The sequence below is a fragment of the Primulina eburnea genome, chromosome 17 (assembly GCF_022965805.1).
Source record: "Primulina eburnea isolate SZY01 chromosome 17, ASM2296580v1, whole genome shotgun sequence".
In the NCBI taxonomy this organism is placed as follows: Eukaryota; Viridiplantae; Streptophyta; class Magnoliopsida; order Lamiales; family Gesneriaceae; genus Primulina; species Primulina eburnea.
The window spans coordinates 3228965-3254793 of NC_133117.1; the positions used below are offsets into that span (position 1 = coordinate 3228965).

The window sequence follows — 25829 nt, forward strand, 5'->3', positions numbered from 1 at the left end:
TGATTTAGCATATATATTAATTTAAATTGTATATGGATATTAAAAATACATTAGAAGGAAACTCAACTTTCATACATTAGAAAGAAGCTCATTTATCCAATGATTTTATCTTCAATATTTCTATTTATTATTAATATTATTTGTTCAATGTTTTTTGTTATTTATGAGCTCTGCAATGTTTTTTGTGTGTTAAAATTCACATTTTTTAAAAAAAATATCAGCTATTTCGGTCGGTAACCGAAATAACTGATTTGAAAATTGGTTTGGTTAATTTGATTTATATGAATATTTCGATAGATTTGGTTATTTGGAAATAAAATCGGTTAAATCAATTATAGGTTTATTCGATTTTGTTGGTAACCGAATAGACCGGTTGCATACCCCTATATCTATCTATTGGTGCTGTTTCATATCTTTTAGATATCAGTCTTACTTTTTCCTTATCGTCGACCGTATCCCTAACAGAAATAGTATTACGTTAAGATCTAACGTCATTTTTTTTTCCTACATAGCTAACTAGATCACTTTTCTGAAAAATTTATCCAAAACTATAGTTATTTAAATTAAAAAAAATACCTGATAGTTTTTTTTAGTTCACCCCATTCAATATAGGGGATTTTTGTGCGATTTCGTAATTACTGTCTCTGATAGTAATAATTATAAATATTTTTACAATTTGTATAATTTGTCCAAAATACCTTTAATTTATTTGATGGATAAATCAACTATAATTTATTAAGAGTAGGTCTCTTGTGAGACGGGATAAATCAACTACAATTTATTAGGAGTAGGTCTCTTGTGAGACGGTCTCACGAATCTTTATCTGTGAGACGGATCAATCCTACCGATATTCACAATAAAAAGTCATACTCTTAGCATAAAAATAATATTTTTTTAAGGATGACTCAAATAAGAGATCTGTCTTGTGAGACCGTCTCACATAAGTTTTTGACATTTATTAGTAATTATATATCATACTTGGATTTATTCATAGATAAGTTTAGTTCAATTTTTTGTAAGAAAGAATGAGTCCATGGATTAGACTTCTCTTTCCATTTTCATTCTTCTGTTTAAAATATAACCAACACAACATAAAATTAATAACAGAATTTATTCTAGGCGATTACCAAATAATTAAATGTAATCACGAAAACAATATACTCCCATGAATTTTAATTTCATTTTATTGAAGAATTCATTTTGTATTAATACAATAAATTATATTAATTCGTATAGGTAACATTTTCAGTTCTTGTTGCTTATGTCAAATGTTATTAGTTATGCACTAACAATTTTGATATGTTACACATTTATCGTACACTTACGTAAGCAATAATGATGCGACACTCAGCTATTGGATGTATAATATTTCTATGTTTCATCACATCCAATAGATGAGTATCATATCATCGATACTCACATAAGTGTGTACGATAAATATACAACATATTAAAACTGTATACACTAATATGTTTGACAACCCAAACATTTTGAAATTCTTATTGTTAATCGCGATAATTAAGGTAATTTGTTGAGGCGCGTGTTGTAATGTTTGTTACTTAAGTGAGATTGCATTGAACAAATGAGCTTTCCTGGAAATAACTATGTTCTACTAGGAATGCTAATATAGATATATAATGTAAGGACAACATGAATTCATGTTGTCCCCTCTCAGTTGTAACGACTCGTCATAAGATATGAGAGCTTCTAAAATAACTTAACGAAAGCAATGTCACGTCAAACCTCTCTTGTTCGGGAGAATCGAAACACATCACAATTGACTTGAGTTACAACAACCCTGGTTCGCTGTGTAGAACTCGTAAATATTAACGTGCTTCAGATAAAATAACAACCAACGAACTTTTAAAAAATAAATGGTTTCTAACTGAGTATGAGAATATGTTGATTAATGAGATAGAATAGATATATCCTAGGTCCTTCCGTTTATGTTCTTCATGTAACATTCTGACCGAATGACCCTTCTTTACTACTTTAAGGGGTGGGGGTTGAAGACAGCCTCTTCTTATCGAAAACAAGGGTGGGTCCGAAGAAGAGTTCTCTGAAATAACTATGTTGTACGAAAAATGCTACTCTAGATATATGATATAAGCCCTTGGGGATACACCCGTGCCCCTATACGCATTCATGTAGGCCCCTATTTGTATGTATGGGGTGCGGAGTGTAACACTCGAGTGGAGCATAGTCAGAGCCCATGTTTACTTATTTCGACATTGCTCAGCATGTTATCAGAGACGAGACTTGTCATGAAACTGAAGGAGGGTGACCATACCTTCTTTCATTAAGGTAATTGAATACTTGTCTCAAATTCCCTCTCGATGGCCGGGCATTGACAGCAAATTTAGAGATAAATACTAATCGTCTTCGGATCTCAAACTTGGAGATATGGGAATTATTGAAGGATTTCCCGTCATCGAAGTTTCCTGTTGAAAAAGCTCGAGAACTAACGAAATCCGTGGAAGGCATAAACAAAATGAAAGTCATAAATGAAACCAGCCACTCAGTTGCTGTAACATTTTGTGATAATGATTCATTCTTAGAACTAGGATTCTCTTCTGGATAGCATAAAAGAAAGTTCTAGCATCATGTCCAATTTTTCAACGAGCATAAACTCAAACCATAAAGAAAATATCTCACACACCCCGACGACATAGAACCCAAGACAAGGTTTCAAGTTTTACCTGCTTCATCATATAATAAAGTCAAGATTGCCAAACAGATGCAGATGCTTACATCTTCTCCTGTGAAGAAAGAAACCAACAAAAAGGATATTTAATAATAGGCTGAAACAATATGAATACAATGATCCATTTGATTTCGTTTGCTTTGAGAAGCAAGAAACTACAGGATATGCAAAAGCATTCAAAATTTAAGCTACACGAGCAAAGAAAAAGTTCAGTCTTACGACAATAAAAGGGAAAAAGAGAGAGTATTCAGTATCAGCAGAATGGGGAAGGCATAGAAGATATCACACAAGAAGCTATGAGTTAGATCGAAGAAAACCATCACTTGTGTTTCTCTTACCGAGATGTCACTGGTGGGACAACAATGTAGCTGATAATTTCAAAATTATAGAATTCTTACCATTTTGGCAGCAAACTAAAAGCTTTCTCCCCTCGCGCAACTGTGTCTGGGAAAAATTCAGCGCAGAAGGGAGATGTCTTAACAAAGAGAAACGATCATGTTTGGAGTCCTGTTCACAATTAGAACATAAGTTTGAGCAATCTTGACAAAGAAGGAATTTGGAATCCCATTCACTTCTAAAAACAGAACGAAAGAAACAAACAAAATGAATCACAAATGTAGAAAATTTTGATGGAATAGAATCAACCGACAGACATACCAAAATGGGCAAGTGCAAATGAAATCCAGAGTTCTTCGGAGAGACATTAGACTCTTTATCACAGTTCAAGATGCAATTATCAGGAGTCACCTCCATGGCTGAAAAATTGGAAATTTAGTGCACTTGTTTTCTAGTCCAAGATGCAAATAAAGATGCACCGGTGAAATAGAAAATAACTGGAGTAAAATTTCAAGTAACATAACTTTCATATGATATTGACCCCATCTGTGACTTCACAAACTTATGCTTTGAAAAGTAAATAACTAGGGGAACTGCTAAACAAAAGAGTTGTACCAAGTTGAGTTCTGCCAACTGCTATATTGGTTGGTCCCAACCAAAATAAAGAAACCTCTCCAAACAATTGTTCATTCTCAATTACGGTTTTAGTATCCAAGTCTAATGCCCTTTCTGGGGCAAACTTGTTCTCTGTCCCCAGCTTTGAAGGCTTGGCAGACACCTGAGGAGCATTTTCCCCCCTCTGTGCACGACGAACTCTGTCCTTTTCAACAATATCCGCAATCTTTTGATTACACGAGGCTGGATCTGATCTTATTACATCATGGGCATGTTTCCAGAAAAGATCAGGGCGTAGACCTCTAGACCAACTTTCCTCATCGTCTCCCGCCCCGGCAATATAATTCCAACTAAACTCTGAAGAAGTATGATGTTGATAATTGCCATTTGAGGATGACGCTGAGACAAGTATTATTGGTGTAAAACCCCATGAATCATAATCTGGGACTTCATTCACCCATATTACAGTCTTCTGTGAAATCCATAATGGTCTTAGAGGCTTTTTAAGTGATGATGCAACAGAAGCAATATCAGCTCCACTAGCCTCCAATTCCTTGGTCCACCCTTCCAATCGGTTTTCAATCATTAGTTTCTCAGTTTGTGAAACCCAAAGGGGAAGATGCAAGGAACAATCCCAATATGTCGAGTCTTGTCCTAAATCATTTGAGTGCTGTTGAAGTGCATTTAAGTCAATTATGATGCATGTAAATATCATTACATAAATCTATCAACAAGTAATTATATCTCCACTTGACAGTTCGATGACCTAAATCTTTTTAACTATGGACAAATTTTGAAAATTGAGTGTGAAAAAAATGTTAATGGATAATATATAACATTCCAGTTTAAATTAAGTTCTTGAAGCTTCAAATCATTTTCCTGGATGATAGGATACATCCCGCAATATTTATTAATTACAAAAAATGAAGCTAGCATTCAAGATCAATCCTATTCGAGCAGTCCACAAGATGATATATTAGAGAAGCCTTGCGAAAATACGCGACCATCTTGAAGTAAATGCTACAAGGTGACCTCTGTCATTTAACATCTTAAGCTTAGCCTTGAAAACACAATGCAATAACAAACTATGAGTATTCCCTATTACAGCAGAATCAAATTTCTCACTGGCTATTTATTATCAACACTTGTTCACAGCATACAATCATCAATTAACATAAATCTGAATAAATAATATAGGCACATTTCTTCAAGTGTGAATATCGAAGGCACTCTATCCAGGAAATGGAATTTCTTTCACTTACATTCTCAGAAACATGAAGTCCACCCAATGCCATGCGATAATTGAGAATTGCACGATTTAAGACACAAGTCCATATCGGTATAGTCTTGGACATGCTGTCGGGAAATCTCTTCCCTTTTCGCGTTGAATCAACGATCATGCATCCTCCCCTCTGTCCTACCACCAGAAATAAATTGAACAAGTCATTGTCCGTTCCATATCAGCATAGATGACTGCGCAGCTTGCCACATGAAATGCATATACACCACACAAGAGTGATGAGAGTGAATCCACATCAATTTGTGTCACGGTGCAAGTTTCGGTTTCTTTCTTGTTATCTAGCATGTTTTTATAATTTCATTTTCACCCGTTACAATATAACCGACATACACCTCATTTTATCACACATTTTCTTGCTATTTGCGACAACATTGGCAGATCAACATGGATACAGGAGATGGAATAATCAAGATTTCCAAAACAAGACCAATAAAATTTTATAAAACCGATGTCTGACAAATGAAGAATCTCCAATACATGCTCAAAAGAAAGTCAGTGATTCCCAAGAAAAGAAGGTACCAGCAACAAGGGCAACGTGAAGGTTGAGGCGGGAGGTGTTGAAGGACAAGTTGTTGGTGTGGCCGTCGGTGGATTTGAAGTAGCAATTGGAGTCGAACTTTGGAGAGTACCAAAGGCCGCATCGGAGGTTGGCCAGAAGCGGCAGCTCAGGCCACAGCTGCGAGATTTCTCCGACGAAGATGGAATCCTCGTAAATGGATCGGAGAGCGTTGTAGAGAGAATTATCCCTGCGTTTGATGGCTCTGGACACCTTGTATATGCTGTTGCTCAATCTCTCTTGCGTGGATTCCATAGCAGGGGTAAACAGTGTCGGAACTGAGAAGGTAGATGCGGCCGTATTGTCCTTCGGACAAATTCTGTGTTAACACGTTTCCAAGGTACATAATTTTTTTTTCCAAAATTAATTTTTAATAATAATTACTTAACAAGAACAAAAATCAATCAAATTTAAAAAATTGATACATTAAAAATCTTTGTTAGAAATCTTAAATTTCTCAAAATTGTACATATATGATGACGAAGCTCAACCGATCGAATCGAACAAATATGTTGAGAAATTCAAAAATCAATATATTCGACTTTTGTTGGTGTTAAAAGCGTGATGGATCCATAAATATAAAATTTAACGTAAAATTGATTAATATATAAAACCTCGGAGTTTTTGGAGAACTTTAGTATTATTTGATTACTTATTTTTTGTTTGTCATCATTCTCTTTGTTATTTTTGGAAAAAATAAATCTTATCAGATGGTCTTACAAGTAAATAGGGGTGGGCACGGGTCGGATTTTTCGGGTTTCAGATAGTTCAGGTCAGGTACCCGATTTTTTCGGGTAGCATTTTAGTTACCCGAACCCGATCCGATTTATTTAGGCCACTACCCGATAATTTCGGGTTCGGGTAAGGGTCGGGTTCGGGTTTTTTTTTTGGACAAAGTAACATTTTGTCATTTTGTGTTTAACAAATAATATATGACGAGACAATTGGCTTATCAAAATAATATGGTCTCGTAAATATGTACAAAAGTTACACAACAAATATTTATCTCAAAACTTAGAATGAGTATTATAATTAACAAATCTTTAAATCGAGCATAAACTATTGACATTTGTTGGAATTTTGATAGCTTAATGAATGAAAATTAAGCAAATAAATCAATGTGTTTGAGTTGAAAAAATTTGAAACGAAGAACGAAGCTTAATGAACGAATATTAAGTTCGATGGTTCTGAATAAACTCGAGAAGAGTTCATCAAATGTTGAAAGAAACTTAAACGAGTAGTCAGAACGTGTAAGGGACGAAAATCAAAGAAAAATAAATAAAAATAAATAAATAAATAAATAAATTTCGCGTGTACACCCGCGGGCGGGTGCGCGCCTGTCGTCCCTGCAGGTCTTCGTGTCCCTTCGAATTTTTCTTGCATTTTTTCATTTTCTTGACATTGTTTGATGATTGTGGTCAGTTACAAAGGCCAAGAGACATCCCTATGAATGAAAGATCATGTCTTTTAACATGAAAAACATTAAATGATTGATTATTAAAAATCAAATACACATTACATCATATCATCTTTGGCATATTCTTTCTTCTTCTACAAGAGAGAGTTTCTTCATTTCTTTATGATAGAACTTGAATATTTGAGTGATCATTATTCAAGTGTTGTAGTTGTATTTTGGGAGAAGATTGCCACAACCTCTAGCACATTGTGAGGGCAAATTCTTCTTAAGGAGAAAGTGTTCAACACTTGCCTCTACAAAGCCATATTCTTTGTTTTCTTCTTGCTTCTGCTCTCATTTTTTAATACCACAAACAACACAATATAGAGTACTAATTTTATAACATATTAAAATTAATTAAACAAAAAATAATCGTTCTCGTAATTGACAGACTTTTTTAATAAAAAAATTTGAATTATATACTTTGGTAATATTCATAATTTATAAATTTTCAAATTTTTTTTTAAAATATTTGATAAGGTAAAACTGGTCCAATTGATGAACTCTTGAATTTTCTATAATCTCATTATCTGAGTTTGATAACCGTTCTAAGTAGAAGTCTCACGAGGTGCTTTGGCTTCGGCCTTTGGAATGGATTTTAGAATTCTGAAACGTAGAATTATAAGCTTGGCTTTTGGACTTTGGCCTTTCCAATTTATTAAAGTGACCGGTCATTAGAAGCCAATATGTTTTTTTTTTTAAAAATCGGGTACCCGATCGGGTAATTCGGGTACCAACTCTATACACACCCGATCCGACTATTTACCCTATTTTACCCGAAAATTGCACCCATCTCTATAAATAGGATAAGCTCCTATTCGAAATGTACACTGCATTTACCCATCAAATTTTTTGCTCATATTTCGAAATTCATTTTTTGCTCATATTTCGAAATTCTTATCCAAAATTCTGCACAAGTCATGATCAAAGTTCTATCCAAATTCACAAAATTATTTCACTCGCTCAACTGCTCGGAATCTGATCTTCACAGTTCATAATATGCTTCCATATGTTTCAAATAACTTATCCAAAATTCGGCCAAAACCAATGGTTAATTTTTCATATTTATCCTTCGCAAGAAAATTGTTCATATTTTAGGTGAAAACAACATACCTACGATTTTTCGTTCATAAGTAGGTTAAAAGGACTTCCAAACCTGATATCCACCGTTCACAATTTATTTTACATAGTTTAAACGTAATGTAAAAGTTTAAGCCCGATCCAACAGTTCAATAAGGCAAAGAATTTTTCAAGACGGCTAATTTTCCGGACGATGTGATGCTGCGTTTCTGAAGTGCCAGTTGCATGATTCTTTTATGATTTTTGAATTCTTCACGTTTTATTCCAGGTCTAAGGTAAGTGGACTTGTTTTATAAATATAATTTTGTTTATGAATTATTTCGTTTTTTGAAAATTCGGTCGAGTGCAAATTCTTTTTCTACTCCATTCTTGATACGATTATCCTATAGTTGTATTTTGGTACTGTGAGGATTTGACTAGACATGGATGAGAATTCCAATATGCATAATATGTTTATGGCCCTTGAACGGTGAGATTGTAACTATTATACGGTCTAGCCTTTTTAGAGAAGTAAAAATTAGGAATTAATACCAGTAAACTATAGAAAGTAGAGAAATCTCAGTGTCTGATCAATGATATGCATGTGCTATGAGTCATGTTATGCATGGTATGCATTTCGAATTGTATGTATTTTGTTATGTTGTGCTCGAACGGCCCCCACTTGTTGAGTGACAGCCATATCACTCACCTCTTACTCTACCCTCCCAAGATAAGTCAGAAGAATAAATAGAGGAAGAAAAATTAGACATCAGTTTTGGGGCTAACAATGAACAATGAAGAAGTTTAATTAAGTTTATGTTCTTTTGAATTTTTTATTAAAGTTATAAACGCTTCCACATATTTTTATCGTTTTCAAAGTTAACGTTGTAAAAATGATTCCATTTTAAGGTATTTATGAAACAAACTGATTTTGGATTATACTGTATTACGAGCCTTATTGTTTAGCAATTATGTGATTGTTGAATAACGCGAGTGTCGACTAACACTGGTCTCGAGACGTGACAATTTTATTATCTTTCTTGAACTTTATTCGCTTCCTTTCAAAATTTTAAACCAGTTTTAATTTGAAGCCAGTGATTGAGGAAGAAAGATTTAGGTACCAGAGAAAGACATTATAAACGGCTTGAGAAATAATTTAATACTTGTTGGTAGATGTCTAGTCTTTATTTCGACTCTATATTATACATTGTTCTATTCTATATATCAGTCTTTTAAAAGACGGGATTAAGCATGAAACACGAGTAGATCAACACAACGATTTGGTCAAAAGCATGAAAAAACATGTCAATCAGTGGTATGTCGTATTGAACGGGCTTAATGTGCGAAAAACAGGAGCTTTTTGGTCTCAATACGTTGATCAATGTGCTAGAGCGGGCATGAAATATTAATAACCAGAACGATGTCATATATATGTTCTTTTAAATATCAAATATTGTTTCGAAAGCAATCTGGTTTGCTAATGTAAATGCTAACGAGCTTCATTTTAATTCATTTAAATGATCCAATACACAGACAAGACTTAATTCTGAAATATATATATGATGATCCATAATTTTATGGCTTTCTCTTGATTAGTCCTGAGGGTACCGTCGACGAGGCAGGGTTGATGGCCTTCCGAATTTTGATTACATTCCAAGCAGTTCCTGCACAATGTCCCGCAGTTGCAAGTGCATCCTCTGTTGCCTCACCAGCACTCTCTCCAAACCTGCATGCGTCGTGTTCATCATTGATAGTTTATGTATAAAAATTGTGTAGGATTCACGCCCAACCTAGGGACGGATATGCAAAACCGAGAGGTGATTGAAACATGTCGAGCTAGGTGAGAGGGGTCACTTAGAAAATGGCTGCCGAGTCCGGCCTCAGCCTCAGCAGCCTTCTCTCCGTTAAAATCACGTTGGTTCGAACTTCGATCGCATGTAAAAACAAAAATCACCCCACCTCCGGATGTAATGAAAAAAAAAGTATTGTGATATTAATTTCAAGAATTTATAACTTCGTCCAAGTTTCTCCCACAATCCAACATACATGAAATGAAGGGTATGAGACAAAAATACCCATAAAGTTAATTTATTATGCTAATATTAATGGTATCTAGAGTCACCTTTCAGTTACCATCCTTGTAACTGCACCAGAGGTGGCGGCCATGGCCTGCTTCTCTGCTGCTTCTGCTGCATCGATTATCTTATCTGCCATTTGATATAATAATGCACAAACCATTTCATTTCTTCCCAAAAACGCACGTACTTGTAATATTGCACTTTTTTAGAAAAAGGAAGTAAATTAATTAAAAAAAAGAAGAAGAGAGATTTACTCATAGTCATAGATATCAACTTACTGACAGCATCGAGTGAAGCTAAGAGAACTTCTCCAGGAACCATGGATAAGAAATTTTTTCCGGGTCCGGATCGAACAACGGGCACAATCACGGAGCCAGTGGCAACCCCAACAGCATCAAGCATTGTTTTGCTTAATTTTTCAGTCATTTTGGATAGCTTTCTCACCCTTTCGTGTCAGGCAAAAATTTAATGGAAGGAGTGATTTACAGAAATTATAGACAAATACACAATGTATAGATGTTCTAATTTTCGCAGTGATGAAGTAGTACCGTTTCAGGCTTTGGTTGACAGTACCACTCTTTTTCTTTGCAACATTGCTATTGCTTTTGCGAATTTCATTTGACGGTAGCCGTTTTTTATCTTCCACTGCACGAATTAAAATTGTTTCCCCTCCCATGTGCACCTATTATTAATACATGCATGTGTATCATAATTTAAAATATCGGGAAAAATGTCTGAAATGGTTCCCAAGTTTATTTTGGGTCTTGGTTATGCAGATATATACTCTAAGTTTGGTTTTGATGCAGTATGTTGGTTTTGGTTCAGAGTATTAATGTGTGAGCTAGTGACGTAACACCGAAAATTGTTTACTAAAAAAGAGTGTCGGTTCACCAAATTTTGACTATTTAATTTGGAGAACGAAAACCTAAAATAAGCAAATTTAGTTTCGTTGTTTTAACTTAAACTTCATGTTGTACTAATTTGTTAAATTTTGAGTTTTAGTCCACTAAATTTTCAAATTTTAATTTTAATATGTCATCTTTAATTTTCAACTATTTTAGTTCAATTACTGATATGATACTAGAAAATGCTGATATGAATTACATAAACAAAATGCTGATGTGACAAAATATTGATGTTCGATGTGACGTTAACTATTACACCAAAACAACTAAAAATAAAAAATTATTATACTATAGCAAACTTTAAAAATTTAGTGGGCCAAACAAAAAATTGTAAAAAAAAAAAAAAAACAAACTATTTTCCCAAATTAATGTAAAAGTTATGTCTCCAAATCTACTAAAACGCATTCTTACCTGATTGCTGTAAGCATTGCTACATTTGAAGATTCCTTTAACGATCTGACCAGTCCCTCCAGCAATGGCCCTAGCCAGTACACTATTATACTCATCTACCGCTGGTGCAAACTCTTTCCAGTCGACAACTTCCTTCCGGCTAGAAGAAGAAGCAGCACTTGTAAACAGTGAATTTTCTTTAAGAAATGCATCCAGCAAGCTCAAATCACCGTGTTGCTTCTGCGAAAACGTTACCCCGTAACTCAAAGCCTTGCCATCTTTCATCGGCAAAGAGAAGAGATAATGAAAGGCATCAAGCTTCACCACAGGCTCGTCTTTTGTAAGAGGCCATTGAAGTTCATCGCCAACTTTTATAGTCGTGGCAAGAGATATATTCGAGTCCGATACTCGGAAAACCTCGAAATCTCCATTGGCGAGTTCCAATGCGTCCTCTTCGTCCATAAGATGGACCTTGCAATCTTTTATTTTCAGCAAAACTTCATGCATCACGATTCTGTTTTCTGGGATTACTTGCGTTTGTTCAGTTTGTGATGGGGTTTTTGCTGAAGTTTTTGATTTCTTGAGCTTGAAACAGTTCATGTTCTTGAATTACAATTGAAAAATAATATGGGAAGATAATGCTGATAAATTTGTGAAGATGAAAATTTAATGGAGAAAGATATGCTGTGATTGATTCCATAATTTCCGACTTTATTCTGTTCTTGTTGAAGAAGTTGATGCCAATATGTTGCTTTCGGCGGTGTTAATTGATAAGGAATAAGAGAGCATCGGATTAAAAAAAGTTTAAATATTTATTTATTACGGAAAATTACATTTTTTTCCCTCTGTGTCTGTCTCATTTTAGTCCAAATATTTTTTTTCCCGATTTTAGTAACCGATAAATAAATTCCTTAATATTTATTACATAAAAATACATGAATTAATACTTAATAATTTATTACTTTTAATTATTTAATAATGTTTTCAATTCCAACTTTGACTAGAAGGATAAATTGTAAGTTTAGTACATGAACAGAATAATTCATTTTCTAAAAGACATTACGACTTCCGATATCATTGTGAGACCCGGCCCAAGTCAGACGGCCACACCCTTAGGGATGAAAACGGAGTGGGAATTTTATATCAGTATTTAGATCCATATGGATCTTCCCTTTTTCGAAATTAGGTAATATAAGAAATCAAAGTCTCATCCTCATTTCAAAAATATTAATGAGACAGAGCGATTCTCCAAACCTGAATTTATTATTATATTATTATTAATGATGTTATCTGGTGATGCCCCGATATGTCCCGGGACGTTGCTAGGGCCCGGGATCTCTCGGGACATGTGGAATGCGCCCGGGTCAGGACAGAATATTGTTAAAATTAAATGTGGAAGCACACACTCATATCCCGGGTTGTGGGTTTAGGGCCTGGCGCCCGAGTTCTGGCACAATTACCCAAGAAGTTTTTCAAGCATTTAATTGCGTTGACATTAATAGAGTGCATGCGGCCGACATATCTTTCTTTGGTTAACATTAATGGGTGACAAGACAGATTGGACATGATTAGTACGATTTGATATGTCAGAACAATAGGGTACAATCAGCCACCCTATTATATTCATTCAGATTATTGATGAACATTTAATACTCTCATTTATTACACACCAATCACCACAAGCATCACTTGGTTACATTGGTTTTATTGCTTGAGTACCCTGCTGACTTAAGCATCGGAGTGGCCACGCCGGACACCCCTCCGGCGCCCATTCACGTGGTTGATTTCCTTGGTCTCAGGTCCTTCGCAGCACTCGAGGAGTCATAACCCAAAGTTCCACGCTCAGACTCATACTTTCTTCAACATTTTTGATAGTCTACCCGGCAGAGTTCCCGACCCGACTCGACCGTTTGACCCGGGTGGCATCATTATCAATATTTTCAAAAAAATTAATATTAATATCAATATTATTTAAGCGCTCGCTCCGTCTTTCTTCTTGAAGTAAGATGTCACTAAGCACGATAAGGTTAACTCTTTGTCATCCACTTTTAGGAATTATAAACTATTTTCGTTGAATGAGCCATTCAATTAGAGAACTCGGATCGAATCGGTTTCGATCCGAACTGTTGGAATTGGAATAAGCTCGGCAGCGGATCATGCAATTTTGGTGATATTCTCTATCTAATGATCGGGAGCTAAACCCCGAGAGGAAGAGAGATTGAATGACATGGAAGGCAGCATACAATAGTAGATTCTACTTTATCGGCAATAATGTCTTTTTCCTCTATCGTAGCACCACATGAGTAGCCCTCTTCTCTACCGATTAAAATGAATGAGAAAAAAATTTGAAAGCTTGTTTTTGTCGTGATAATACCAAAATATCAAATTGGCTTACATAGTATCCTAAATCGCTACTCCGCCACACGAATGAAAAGTCTACTCTTGATCTCTTTATGCACCATGTATTGGAATATGGTGGTCACAGCTCGTCTGGACTTAGCTTTGGCCGGTCGATCCCTCAATAAATTCTTTCGAAATCCGAAGAAATGAAATTAAAAATCATTCATATATAAAATGAAAATATATAATGATAATGTTATTTTGTTATGAGTTGAATATAAATTAATATATTTTAATTTCCGACAATATTTTTTAAAATATTATTAATAGAAAAAATAATTTTAATAATTATTATTTTTTAAAAAATTTATTGCATAATAATTAAATTTTAAAAAGTATAAAATTTTTATCTGGTCAAACAGGTCCAATCCGGATTAGATACCTCATGGGATGGACGAGTAACACATTTTGGCCAAATCTAAGTTATTTTGATTTTATTACTGCTATTGCCTAGCTTTAGTTATTAAAACAATGACCATTTGTTAAATACAGTATGTTTTTACATCGATTAGATAAGGTACGATAGAAGAATTCTATTGAATATTCATGTGACGATTCAGTTTTTGTGCTTCGGAAATATTCTATAAACTTGGCGTTGTCAGAGCTTAGGTTTTGTGAAAATTTGTAACCACTGAGGTTTTTATATTGATGAAATTACAAAACTTGATATTGCATGGCCCCATCTTTTAATTATCTAAAAATTGAAAGTGGGTTTTAAAATGGAATTCAGGGTCTTGAGTAGAGGTGGTACGGTACTTGATCGAAATTTCGGATGCTGTATACTATGTTGGTAGAGGTGGTACGGTACCCGACCGAAATTTCGGATGCTGTATACCATGTTGAAAATATCGATATGACAAAAATAATACCGTCACTGGACACCGAAAAGTCGATATGCTGAAGTTTCAGTACTATATCAGTAAGAGAAAAATGGAATTCAGGGTCTTGAGTAGAGTTGGTTGACCGTACCGAAATTTCAGATATCATATACCGTATCAAAAATATTGGTATGAGAAAGATGATATCGTTACCGTACCGACTTTTCGGTACCGAAAAGTCGGCATGCTGAAATTTTGGTAAAATATCGTCATACCGAAACTATATGTAAAAAAATTCATTCTTTTGTAATTCCAAGGCCAGTGATCATCAATACTAAACAAATCCCTCAAGATAATCAAAGAGACTAGGAAAGATATATACAAAACAAATCAATCAAGACCATAAACATCAACTGCAACATATGTATGGAGATCCAAGACATCAATGAACACCGATAAACTTCAAATGCATCATGTGTGACTTCTTCATCCGCTATCTTTGCAACAATGTCAGAGGTCCTGCGATTTTTTAAGTCTGTCAGCTTTTTAACAAGTCGAGGCCCAACATACAGTTCTCTAGCTAGCTGTAAGATTTGACGACAAAAATAAGACTTTTCAAAAGTTTATATTCTCAACTATGAGTCGAGTTGCTTCATTGAACTTTGATTTGGACTATTCCAACATGATGAGTCCAAACAGAAGTTAAATTCTTTATTTTGGTACGGTATCAATATATATCGTTTTATAAAAAAAAAAAAAATACCTTGTATTTTTTAAAAATTTAACTTTATTATTTTAAAATATTATATATTTTTTAATTTTTATATATAATTTCGTATTTCGATATATATCAAAAATTTCAAATTCTATACTGTTACCATATCGAATATTACGGTATCGATACCATACCATATATCATACCGAAAATTCAATATTTTTTTCCCACCCATAGTCTTAAGACCTGTTACGAATTTGTTTGTGACTCACAGACTTTTTCTTTTTGGTTCTGTTTTTGGCTTTTCCTACTAAGTGCTGTGCGAAACTAATCCGAATGCCCCTCTGTTTTTTTTTTTTTTAAAAAATGGAGTTTTATCTTCCATATTTTGGTCTACAAGGTGAAAGGATTAGTTTGATACACGAATTAACCGATTAGTTTAAAAAAATATTTGTGATTTAACTTTAATTATATATGTAATTTTTTTAAACACTATAGTTCACACAAATGCATAAAAACATAAAATCACACACATCACAAATATATAAGTTTTATTTGAACATAATTAATACATATTATTTCGATTTTAAAATTAAAAATTAAAATATTTATAAAAATTGATAAATAAAAAAATTTATTAAATAATAATATTTATTATATTGATTAATTCGGTTAATCGATTTCAAAATTTTGAAAACCGTAACCGAACCGAATTAATCGATATAACCGATTTTTTTTAATTTGAAAACCGAATTTCCGAAATACCCGAACCGAATTCTCGAATTGGCTCAGTTCGGTCGATTAATTCGATTTAACCGATATCTTGCTCACCCCTAGCAATAGGAGTCTTCTGGGTAGTTATGTCGTAACTCATTCGCATATGTCTCACAATCCGATGTGGTACGATGAAGTAGGCTCTCAAAATCACCCTTGAAACACTTCAAAATTGTAGCATTTATTGATCTAGAACAATTATAACTTTTAGTGTCAGCAATTCTCCATTGATTTTTTAAACATAATTTCCCAATAAAGCTCTATTTATATTAACCTTGTAAGCCGACGGTCTTGGCTTAAAAACCAGAATAGGAATCAAAACGGAATACTTGCAATTAAATTTTAGTTTCTAAAATGAAAAAAATTTAACTGAAACTGGAATTAAAATATGCGAAAGGAACTATATTTAAAAAAACTTGATCAGATTATATACTAAAAATTTTGATGACATGACCCGTCATTTTATTTAATGTCAAATTTAATATTTTTTGGTTTAACATTCATTATTCAAGAAAAAAATATATTTTCATAAATTTATCAGTACGATATTATTATAAAAAAACCTAAATCATATAAAACAATCTATATAATATTTTATTCTTAATTAATTTTCAATTTTTTTAGAGAAAAAAAAGTTTTTCGTATGTACCCCCAATGATTTCTAGTACATAGAATGTGTGAGTGGGGTGATAAATGGGAACCAGATTACAGAATATGTTATCTGGAGTTGGCTCATTTATGGCATATTTACACTTTTCCATATCAAGAAATAAATATTAAATGATCAAATTTAAATTTGTTTGTCAGAATTAAATGAGTGGGAATTGGTAACTTGTCGAAAAGTATTTGGAGAAGAGCCAGACATGGCCATGCTATGCCAACTTAGCATTCACTCAAAATCTTACCCAATATATAAAATATGTCTCTTGTGAGACGGTCTCATTAATCTTTATCTGTGAGACAGATCAAACCTATCAATATTCACAATAAAAAATAATACTCTTAGCATAAAAAAGTAATATATTTTTTCATTGATTACCCCAATAAGATATATGTCTCACAATATACGACATATGAGAACGTCTCTCACAAATTTTTGATATATTATATCCAAAATAAGAATGTGCAAAATTAATTATTTCTAAAGTTTATCAAGTAATTAATATTTCTTAAAATGTTATTTTTCAAAACAATCTTTTTTACCAATTAATCATGAACAATATTTTTCTTTATATTACAAAAGCGTCTATTTTTAATTCTCTAATTTTTTACTTTGTTGTAGCTGATGTAATATACATGATTATTTATTTTTTTAATATCTAAAATTTGGAAATTTTCATTTTTGGTTCTGTATGATTGTTTCGTCGAAGGTGTAGATACGACATCGTACACGTCAACGTCACATAAGAAAAAAGATTAAATTTTTTTTAAAAAAAATAGCTAACATAGACTGAAATTTGACAACTTGATCAAAAATACAATTTTTTTGTACAAATAATATCAGAAACCAAGCAATGAATGCATCATCCTCACGTAATATAATGTATGATAGTAATACATTCGTTCAGAATCATGTGCAAAAATGCTTCCACCAGCATGGAATCCTATAATTCCATGCGTGTGGATTTTTTACCAGATCAGATCTTTCCTTAAATACTCCAAACTCATATCTTTAGATCTGTAGGTACCAAGATTTGATAAACGTACTATTTTCTGTGTTTAATGTTTATTTTTTTCAAACTATTTTACGAGTCAGATCCCTTCGAAGAAAAACGACTTCACTTTTTTTAACATTACATTGACGGTCTTAGGAATATCTGGATGAAATTGTGGGTAAACAAAAGTGTAATATCGAGTGTTGAGGCCAAACCTCATTGAATAAAAACAAACATCGTCCTCTGTCGTTCTATGTTATTAATATTTTCTTAACACGAAGCGTTGCTGGTCATTGTGTCACAGCTGGATTTGCTTTTAACTTTTCAAAGAAAATATTGTACGAATTTCACGACAAATAATTGTTTAAAAGATTATTCAATCTGTGGCTTTGATCCCTTAATTTTGTGTGTGTGTCGAGATATATATATATATATATATATATATATATATATATATATATATATATATATATATATATATATATATATAGTTTTGATATGCTGCACACCTACTGTGTACATCTATGTGAGCACCAATGAGGTGTCACTCACCCATTGAATGCGCAATTTCTCTATATTTCATCACATCCAATAGGTGAGTGACACCTCATCGGTGCTCATATAGATGTGCTCGGTAGGTGTGCAGCATATCAAAGCTGATAAATATATATATATATATATATATATATATATATATATATATATATATATATATATATATATATTGTGGCGTACAATAGGAATGCAATAGTTAGCGAACAAACTATTTAGTTTAGATTGTTATACGATTTAAATATTTGAGTAGCAATATCGTTACCATCAACTATAACTTTTGAGAAAACAATAAACATTCGTCCGGCATATATGCACATTAAATATTATAGTTTTGTACAACACAATAATATAATTAAATTTCATATATTTTTACCGATAATAGTATTTGATAAAAAAATGAAATATTTAAATTTGTATGTTTTTTATAAGACGATCTCACTAATTTTTATCTTATTTATTTATGTTAACTCTATAGCTTCTCCTCGTTATTTTAGGGAAATAATATATAATAAAAAATGATAAAAACTTGTGTTAGACGGTCTCACATGTCGTATTTTGTGAGGCGGATCTCTTATTTGAGTCATCCATGAAAAAATATTATTTTTTATGCTAAGAATATTATTTTTTATTATGAATATCAGTAGGATGGACCCATCTCACAGATAAAAATTATTGAGATCGTCTCACAAGAAATATACTCTAAAAAAATGTAGATATTTTAGAATTGCTCACATTTTTATTTTATATTATTATTGATTTCAGATAACTTTTTTTATGGATATGAAATGTCTCCTAGAAGGAATCTGTGACCGAGTTGACAGCATAAAAAAGAGACATAGGAAAAAATAATAATGGATTGCCCACATATTACTGTTGTTTGATGAGATGGTCGAAATTCCTCGCTAACTAATGATAATAATACTTAAAATCAGTGTTTTTCTCGCAATTTGGATTGAAAGTCAACCGAAAACAATTATTCAAATACTCCCATTTTATAATAATATATTGCACATAATGTCGCTAATAATGTAGAATGCATCCCATACATACCTTTCAGTTGGGAGGTAGGATTTAATTTTTATTATGTATCTCCAAAGAATAGATTATCTATAAATTTTTTTGTATCTGTTTATAATTTTATTGTGTCTTATTTCATTTTGAATTCAAGGATTATATGATTTTTTTTGTAATCATATATTTTATTTCAATTATTTTCATGGCAAAAACTTGTGTGAGATGGTCTCACGGGTCAAATTTGTGAGACGGATCTCTTATTTGGGCCATCCATGAAAAATTATTACTTTTTATGCTAAGAATATTACTTTTAATTGTGAATATCCATAGAGTTGACCCGTCTCACGGATTAAGATCCGTGAGAGTTTAGAAGTGGTAAATAAACCCTTTTAAAATTTTGCAAAACTATAGCGGTTCTTATTAATTTTTAGGTCGTGAAGACAAATTCTTGAACGGTGCTGAACCACTGAAATTATACAATTGTGGAAATGATCCGACTTATTAATAAAATATATATTTGATGCAAACAATCCGTTGACAAAAAAAAAAAAAATAGATATGCAAACATGTAGTATAAAATGGGTAAGGTAAAGATAGATATTTATGGATGTTCGGAGACGAATACTCTTACGTTGAGTTTGAACACTTTTAAAAACAACCTGTCAATCGATATTTGTTAGGATAATGTGCAATAATGCTTTATATATATCAGTTGAGTTCAAAGTATACATCTCATTTTGATCATATCTGACTGGTTGCAATGCTGTTGGATTTTAATGTTTATACTTGTAAAGTCAGATAATCTATTACGACTTGAGTTAATTGATAAAATATGTCTGACTTGATCTAGCGTTTGGAAAAATATGTAAATACAAAGGATAAACAGCTGGATAATGAAATAGTTCGATGATGTTGTTTCTCAATAATCAAACTTAAAAAACAGAAATATTCAACAATTTTGAAAATCAAACCAAAAACGATGTTAAAAACAACACAATTAAAAGCCATAAATTTAAGAGAGAGTGATTACAGGCATTTTACTTAGTAAATAGTAACGAAATTTATATGAAAACGAGACTAAATAGTCTGATCAAATTATATATAACTTGCAATAATAGACAAAATATCATCTGTTTTTCTTAAACTTTCCATCAATCCTAGTATAAATCAAGATTAATAAGCCATAAATGACTATCTAACGTAACCACATAAAATATGTAGTTAATCCACCCGTTTTAATTATTATTATTATTCAAACATACTTTTCTTTCACTGTAAAACTATCTAAGTAGATTGGGACTTAGGTTTATTACCCAATTAGAGATCTTTCTCACAAAATACGACTCATGAGACTGTCTAACACAAGTTTTTAATATATATATGTATAAACCGTGTGAACCATATCCATCATGTTTAAATCCCTAATTTAAGAAATAAATCGAGAAAATAGTAAAATATTTTGTTTCGTTTAGAACAAAAAGAAAAATTAATGGAATCGAATCCATAATCAACAAGTCTACTTGTGTTACATAGAAAGTAACAAATCCATAAGCAACAAGTCTACTTGTGTTACATTTTCCAAAAAAGACCAAACTAATCGTCTGGCTATTTTTTTAAATAAATTAAATTATATTCAATACAAATAAAAACAATTTTATTCTCTTGTGGCAATATATATAATCATGTAATAATTGAAATTAGTTCTCTATGACATACACACACATATATATATATATATATGAATCGATTACAAAATTAAATAAAAAGAGAAAATAATAAAATATGTGAATATAGGCAACAAAAGGATGTAAAAAAGGAAACTATTTTAAAATAAAATTATAATTTTTGTTTTTCTCATCCCTATGAATACTATACATATATACTCTAATGGAGATAGATATATAGATAGATATACACGTACATTTGGGTGGTAACAGCGTCGAGAGAATTAAGAGAGATTCTTCACAAAAATATGTGCAATCCCAACACTAATCCTACAGTCTGCATCTGCATAGAGAATGGGCATGATTATCACAGGCAGCAGCAGCAGCCCCACCTGTTTCTTGATCTGATATCAGTCTCCGCCACCTTCAAACCCCAAGAAACCACCAAGAAGGCTCCACCGGAGGTGAGCAATCTTCCGACCCCATCTGAATTTGTTGAGGAGACAAGAGCGCTTTTCAGATTAGCATTTCCCATAGCCCTGACAGCCCTAATTCTGTACTCGAGGTCGATGCTTTCTATGCTGTTTTTAGGCCATCTGGGTGACCTAGAGCTGGCTTCGGGTTCATTGGCCATGGCTTTTGCTAATATAAGTGGCTATTCGGTTCTTTCTGGGCTAGCATTAGGGATGGAGCCTCTTTGCTCGCAAGCCTTCGGAGCTCAGCGGCCCAAGCTTCTTTCTTTGACGCTGCAGAGGTCTGTGATTTTCCTTCTTGTTTGCTCGGTGCCAATCTCCTTTCTTTGGTTGAATTTCTCTAATATTTTTCTGCATTTACACCAAGACCCGAGTATCACCTCATTGGCCCAGACTTATCTTCTCTTTTCGATCCCTGATCTTGTCACGAATTCCTTTCTTCACCCCATAAGGATTTACCTTCGGGCTCAAGGTATCACCCATCCTTTGACTTTCGCTTCCTTTGTTGGAACGGCTTTCCATTTGCCCATAAATTATTTGTTTGTTTCTCGACTCAAACTCGGCGCTGCTGGCGTGGCGGCTGCTTCCGCCGCGTCTAACGTCATGGTGCTGCTAGCCTTGGTTCTGCACATCTGGGCTCGGGGGCTACACGTCCCAACGTGGTCCAACCCGAGCCTGAAGTGCTTCACCGGCTGGGCGCCTCTCATTCGGCTGGCGGCGCCGAGCTGTGTCTCCGTGTGCCTTGAATGGTGGTGGTATGAGATCATGATAGTGTTGTGTGGGTTGCTTGTGGACCCCAAGGCCACCATGGCATCCATGGGTGTCTTGATTCAGACAACTTCGTTGCTTTATGTGTTCCCTTCTTCCCTCGGGTTCGCCGTCTCTACTCGGATCGGGAACGATCTGGGGGCGAAACGTTCACAGAAGGCAAGAATATCAGCCGTCGTCTCCATTTTTCTAGCAGGCCTGATGGGATTATCCGCGATGACATTCGCTACCTCTGTGCGGAGCTTCTGGGCACGAATGTTCACGAGCGATGAACACATCCTACGGCTGACATCGGTGGCGCTGCCCATCCTAGGGCTGTGCGAGCTCGGTAACTGCCCGCAGACTGTTGGATGTGGGGTTTTACGAGGGACAGCGCGGCCTTCTATCGCCGCGAACGTGAACCTTGGTGCATTCTACTTAGTGGGGATGCCTGTCGCTGTTGGGCTCGGGTTCGTGCTCGGAGTTGGGTTCTGTGGGCTTTGGATTGGGCTTCTGTCGGCCCAAATATGTTGCGCCGGGCTGATGCTGTACGAGGTGGCGATCACGAACTGGGGCTTCCAGGCAGCCAGGGCTCAGATGCTGACGTGTGGTGAATCATCGTTGCCTCGTGAATGTGAGGAGAATGACAGAGCCCTTGATTTGTGTACAAGTGACGTCACACGATGAGGACCTTTCGACAAAAGTGACACCCTCCCCCATTGTGTGATTTCATTTTTTCTTTTTTTTTGGATTTTAGACAGTATCCGTTTTGTGTATTAATGAGTTTTTTTTTTTTTTTTGTGGGCATTTGTAGTTTTTATTAATTGGGTTAAAGATATTTATGTAATGTAAAGATATAAGATGTAAGGAGAGAGTGGTTAATGAGAAATTTTTGTCCGTAATCTTTCCAAAAACTATGTTTTCTTATGCTCATATTAGACTATCACTACTCCAATATATTAGACAATTTGTTCAACGCTGATGTGATACTTACTTGGATATACAATTCTGATATGTTTCATCACGTCTGACATATAAATGTCACCTCAACAATGATCGCAAAAATAAATAAAATTAATGAACAACATAACAAAATGATTTTGTACACATTTTGTCCATCTCGTTTCCTCCAAAATCAAACAATATTTATCAACACAATTATATTCCACTATATTTCTATGAACTAAAAATTTCATTTTCATGTCCAATAAAATCAGATATAATGAATTCCATAAAGAATACATGAAATCAATTAATTAGATTTTTTATTTGAATGGCCTTGTCTCTCGACATGCGGCAGCCTTTTGGGTCACTATCAACAATAATAAGTTTGAAATGCGAAGTGACGACAAAGGTCACTCTCCAAAAATTGAATTATACGAGTGTGATGTAGTTTGAGGCTAAGTGCATTTATGCAAAAAAAAAATGTTACCTAATCCAATATTCATATGAAACTGACCAGACCAATATATATGGTTGTCTACGGAATAAAATGGTCTAACTCCATACTCCAGTTGTTCATTTGTCATGGCCACAAAACAAACCTTTCCTGGCTCATGGCTCAAGTAAGTACGAGTTATAGCCATGAAAACGAATCGCTTCGAAATTATGCGTAAAATGTTAAAAACGATATTTTTTCGTTAATAGTTTCGATTTTAAGAAAGGGCAATTTTTTTTTATTTAAATGCAATTTGTTAGTAGTGTAAGTTCATTTCAGAAAATTTGGATGTGGTGAGATATTTAGATGTATTATTGGGATAGATATATATATAATTGGATGTGCTGATTTCTGATATTTTCTGTAAACTTCAATTTGTGGGGCAAAAAAAGCCAATGAGGAAATTAAATGTATCCAATTTGTTACACCATATGGTGAGTGAGACAGGGAATGAGAGGTGAAATTATATGTTCGTTAATTTATTTTTTTTAAAAAAATTATACTATGATTTTTATCAGCACCCTCGGATCTCTCTTCGGGGAAGATACTATAACAAATAGGTCACCGATGTAACTTGATATTTTTAGATTACGCGAGTCTCTCATATTATGGATCAAGATCCACCCGTGAGTGAGTCGGTAAACCCCGTCCCTTTGTGTATGTTCTTGATAGTAACATATCTGATATCGAGGCCAATGGATAGGGAGAAAATACGAGTCCAAGGGATCAAGTGGAAAGAAAATGAAAAGTGGGAAGGGTGAGAACGGGAATATGATTGAAATAGAGCATCGGAAAAGGGAAACAAAAATGGGGTCTTGTCCACATTTTGAGAGGCAGAATCGATGGTGAGCAGGACTGGTCCGCTGTGCCAGAAAAAAAGTTTCGATCCAATTCCCACTCCAAATTGTAACGTAGCGAGGTACAATTTCAGCCGTTTGCAGAAGAAGAAAACAATAATAGAAGTGGAACAGAAACTGGGGCTTCTGTTGTTGCTGTACACGTTGTATTAAAGGATAGAAGCTCAGAAATGGGGTCGTGGCACTCTTTTCTTCGCCATGCCCTACTTCCACTCACGTCCATCAAATCCACTGCTATTTTAGCAACTTAGATTAAACCATTCTCCACTTGCAACTCTTGCACCTTCTTCTTCATCTTTTTTTTTTTGTTATTTTTATTTACCTCATTATATATATATATATATATATATATATATATATACAATGTTTATATCTGTCAAGATTAGGATTTTGAAATAACTTAATCTCAAAAGTGAGTAAAATGAGGATAATTGTCCAAGTCCACACACACACATATACACACACACACACACACACAACTCTCATGACTAGCTAACACACCTCCTCATGCCCATGAATGAACATTTGAAGCGTTAAGTTTATAAATAACTCAACTATGAGCAGTCCAACACATAACGGTGAAAATGAGCTCTGATAAGATGTTAAAATTAAGACTTAAACCTGAATTAACCTCAAAAACTAATTCAAAATAAGTTGTCCACATTCATATATGTAAATTTTATCCAACCGACGTAGGATAAATACAAGTGGTCAACCTATTGCCTGTTCTACGGTCAGGGGCGGAGCTACATGGGTTTGTACCCGGGCTTTGGCCTGGGCGGCCCAATTTTTTTTTGAAAAAATATATAGATAAATTTTATATAATTTTATAATAATATGATATTAGTCCTGGTATATCAATTTAAAATATTAAAAAATTCTAGAGTCTAAAATTATAGTCCGGATCGAACGGAACCATATTTTTGACTCCGCCACTGTCTACGGTTGCCTCTAGATTCTATAACCGTTCTATAAGGTTTATAACAATTAATCACGAGACTTAAATATTTTGATACAAATATGTAAATAATCAGAACGAAAACGGCAGAGATAAATTTCTATATTTGTTACGTTTATTGGTTTCATTTCTTTCTCTTGATATATTCCTTAATATATTTGTTTCCACTCAAGATTGTTGTATTTAAATGTTCTTGTTGGCAAGGAAATAGCATCAACTTGGTAAAAAAATTTGAAAAAAACCTCAAAAAATTGCCCCCCAACTTGGGTTCGGTGGTGAATTGAAGAAGAGGCCGGGAAAATAAAATTGAGTCGTTGACAGCTAGCTAGATAGAATGATACACACTCGTGTAATTTTTGGCT

At 33.8% G+C, this 25829-nt stretch overlaps 3 protein-coding genes across 4 annotated transcripts; 1 reads left to right on the top strand and 2 right to left on the bottom strand.

The window, feature by feature from the left end:
- Positions 1-1811: 1811 nt before the first annotated feature.
- Positions 1812-5858, bottom strand: LOC140818508 (uncharacterized protein C3F10.06c). Of its 2 annotated transcripts, none has more exons than XM_073178490.1 (7): positions 5475-5701; positions 4918-5067; positions 3656-4325; positions 3362-3459; positions 3103-3211; positions 2700-2759; positions 1812-2441 (listed from the first exon to the last, which is right to left on the bottom strand). In XM_073178490.1, exons 2-7 carry the CDS (start codon positions 5053-5055, stop codon positions 2263-2265), a joined length of 1254 nt encoding a protein of 417 aa, XP_073034591.1. In that variant the 5' UTR covers positions 5056-5067; positions 5475-5701; the 3' UTR covers positions 1812-2262. The 2 variants fall into 2 exon arrangements, with proteins under 2 accessions (XP_073034591.1, XP_073034590.1); XM_073178489.1 differs by having other exon boundaries at positions 1815-2441; positions 4918-5072; positions 5475-5858.
- A 3633-nt stretch (positions 5859-9491) lies between these two features.
- Positions 9492-12083, bottom strand: LOC140818144 (senescence/dehydration-associated protein At4g35985, chloroplastic-like). Its single transcript, XM_073178003.1, has 5 exons — positions 11421-12083; positions 10653-10786; positions 10383-10549; positions 10149-10233; positions 9492-9752 (listed from the first exon to the last, which is right to left on the bottom strand). The coding sequence occupies exons 1-5, from the start codon at positions 11997-11999 to the stop codon at positions 9602-9604; spliced, it is 1116 nt and encodes a 371-aa protein (XP_073034104.1). The 5' UTR covers positions 12000-12083; the 3' UTR covers positions 9492-9601.
- Positions 12084-21274: 9191 nt separating this feature from the next.
- Positions 21275-23011, top strand: LOC140818490 (protein DETOXIFICATION 52-like). Its single transcript, XM_073178447.1, is given in 2 exon segments — positions 21275-22861; positions 22863-23011. Coding segments are annotated over 2 exon segments (1638 nt in total). The 5' UTR covers positions 21275-21302; the 3' UTR covers positions 22942-23011.
- Positions 23012-25829: the final 2818 nt, after the last annotated feature.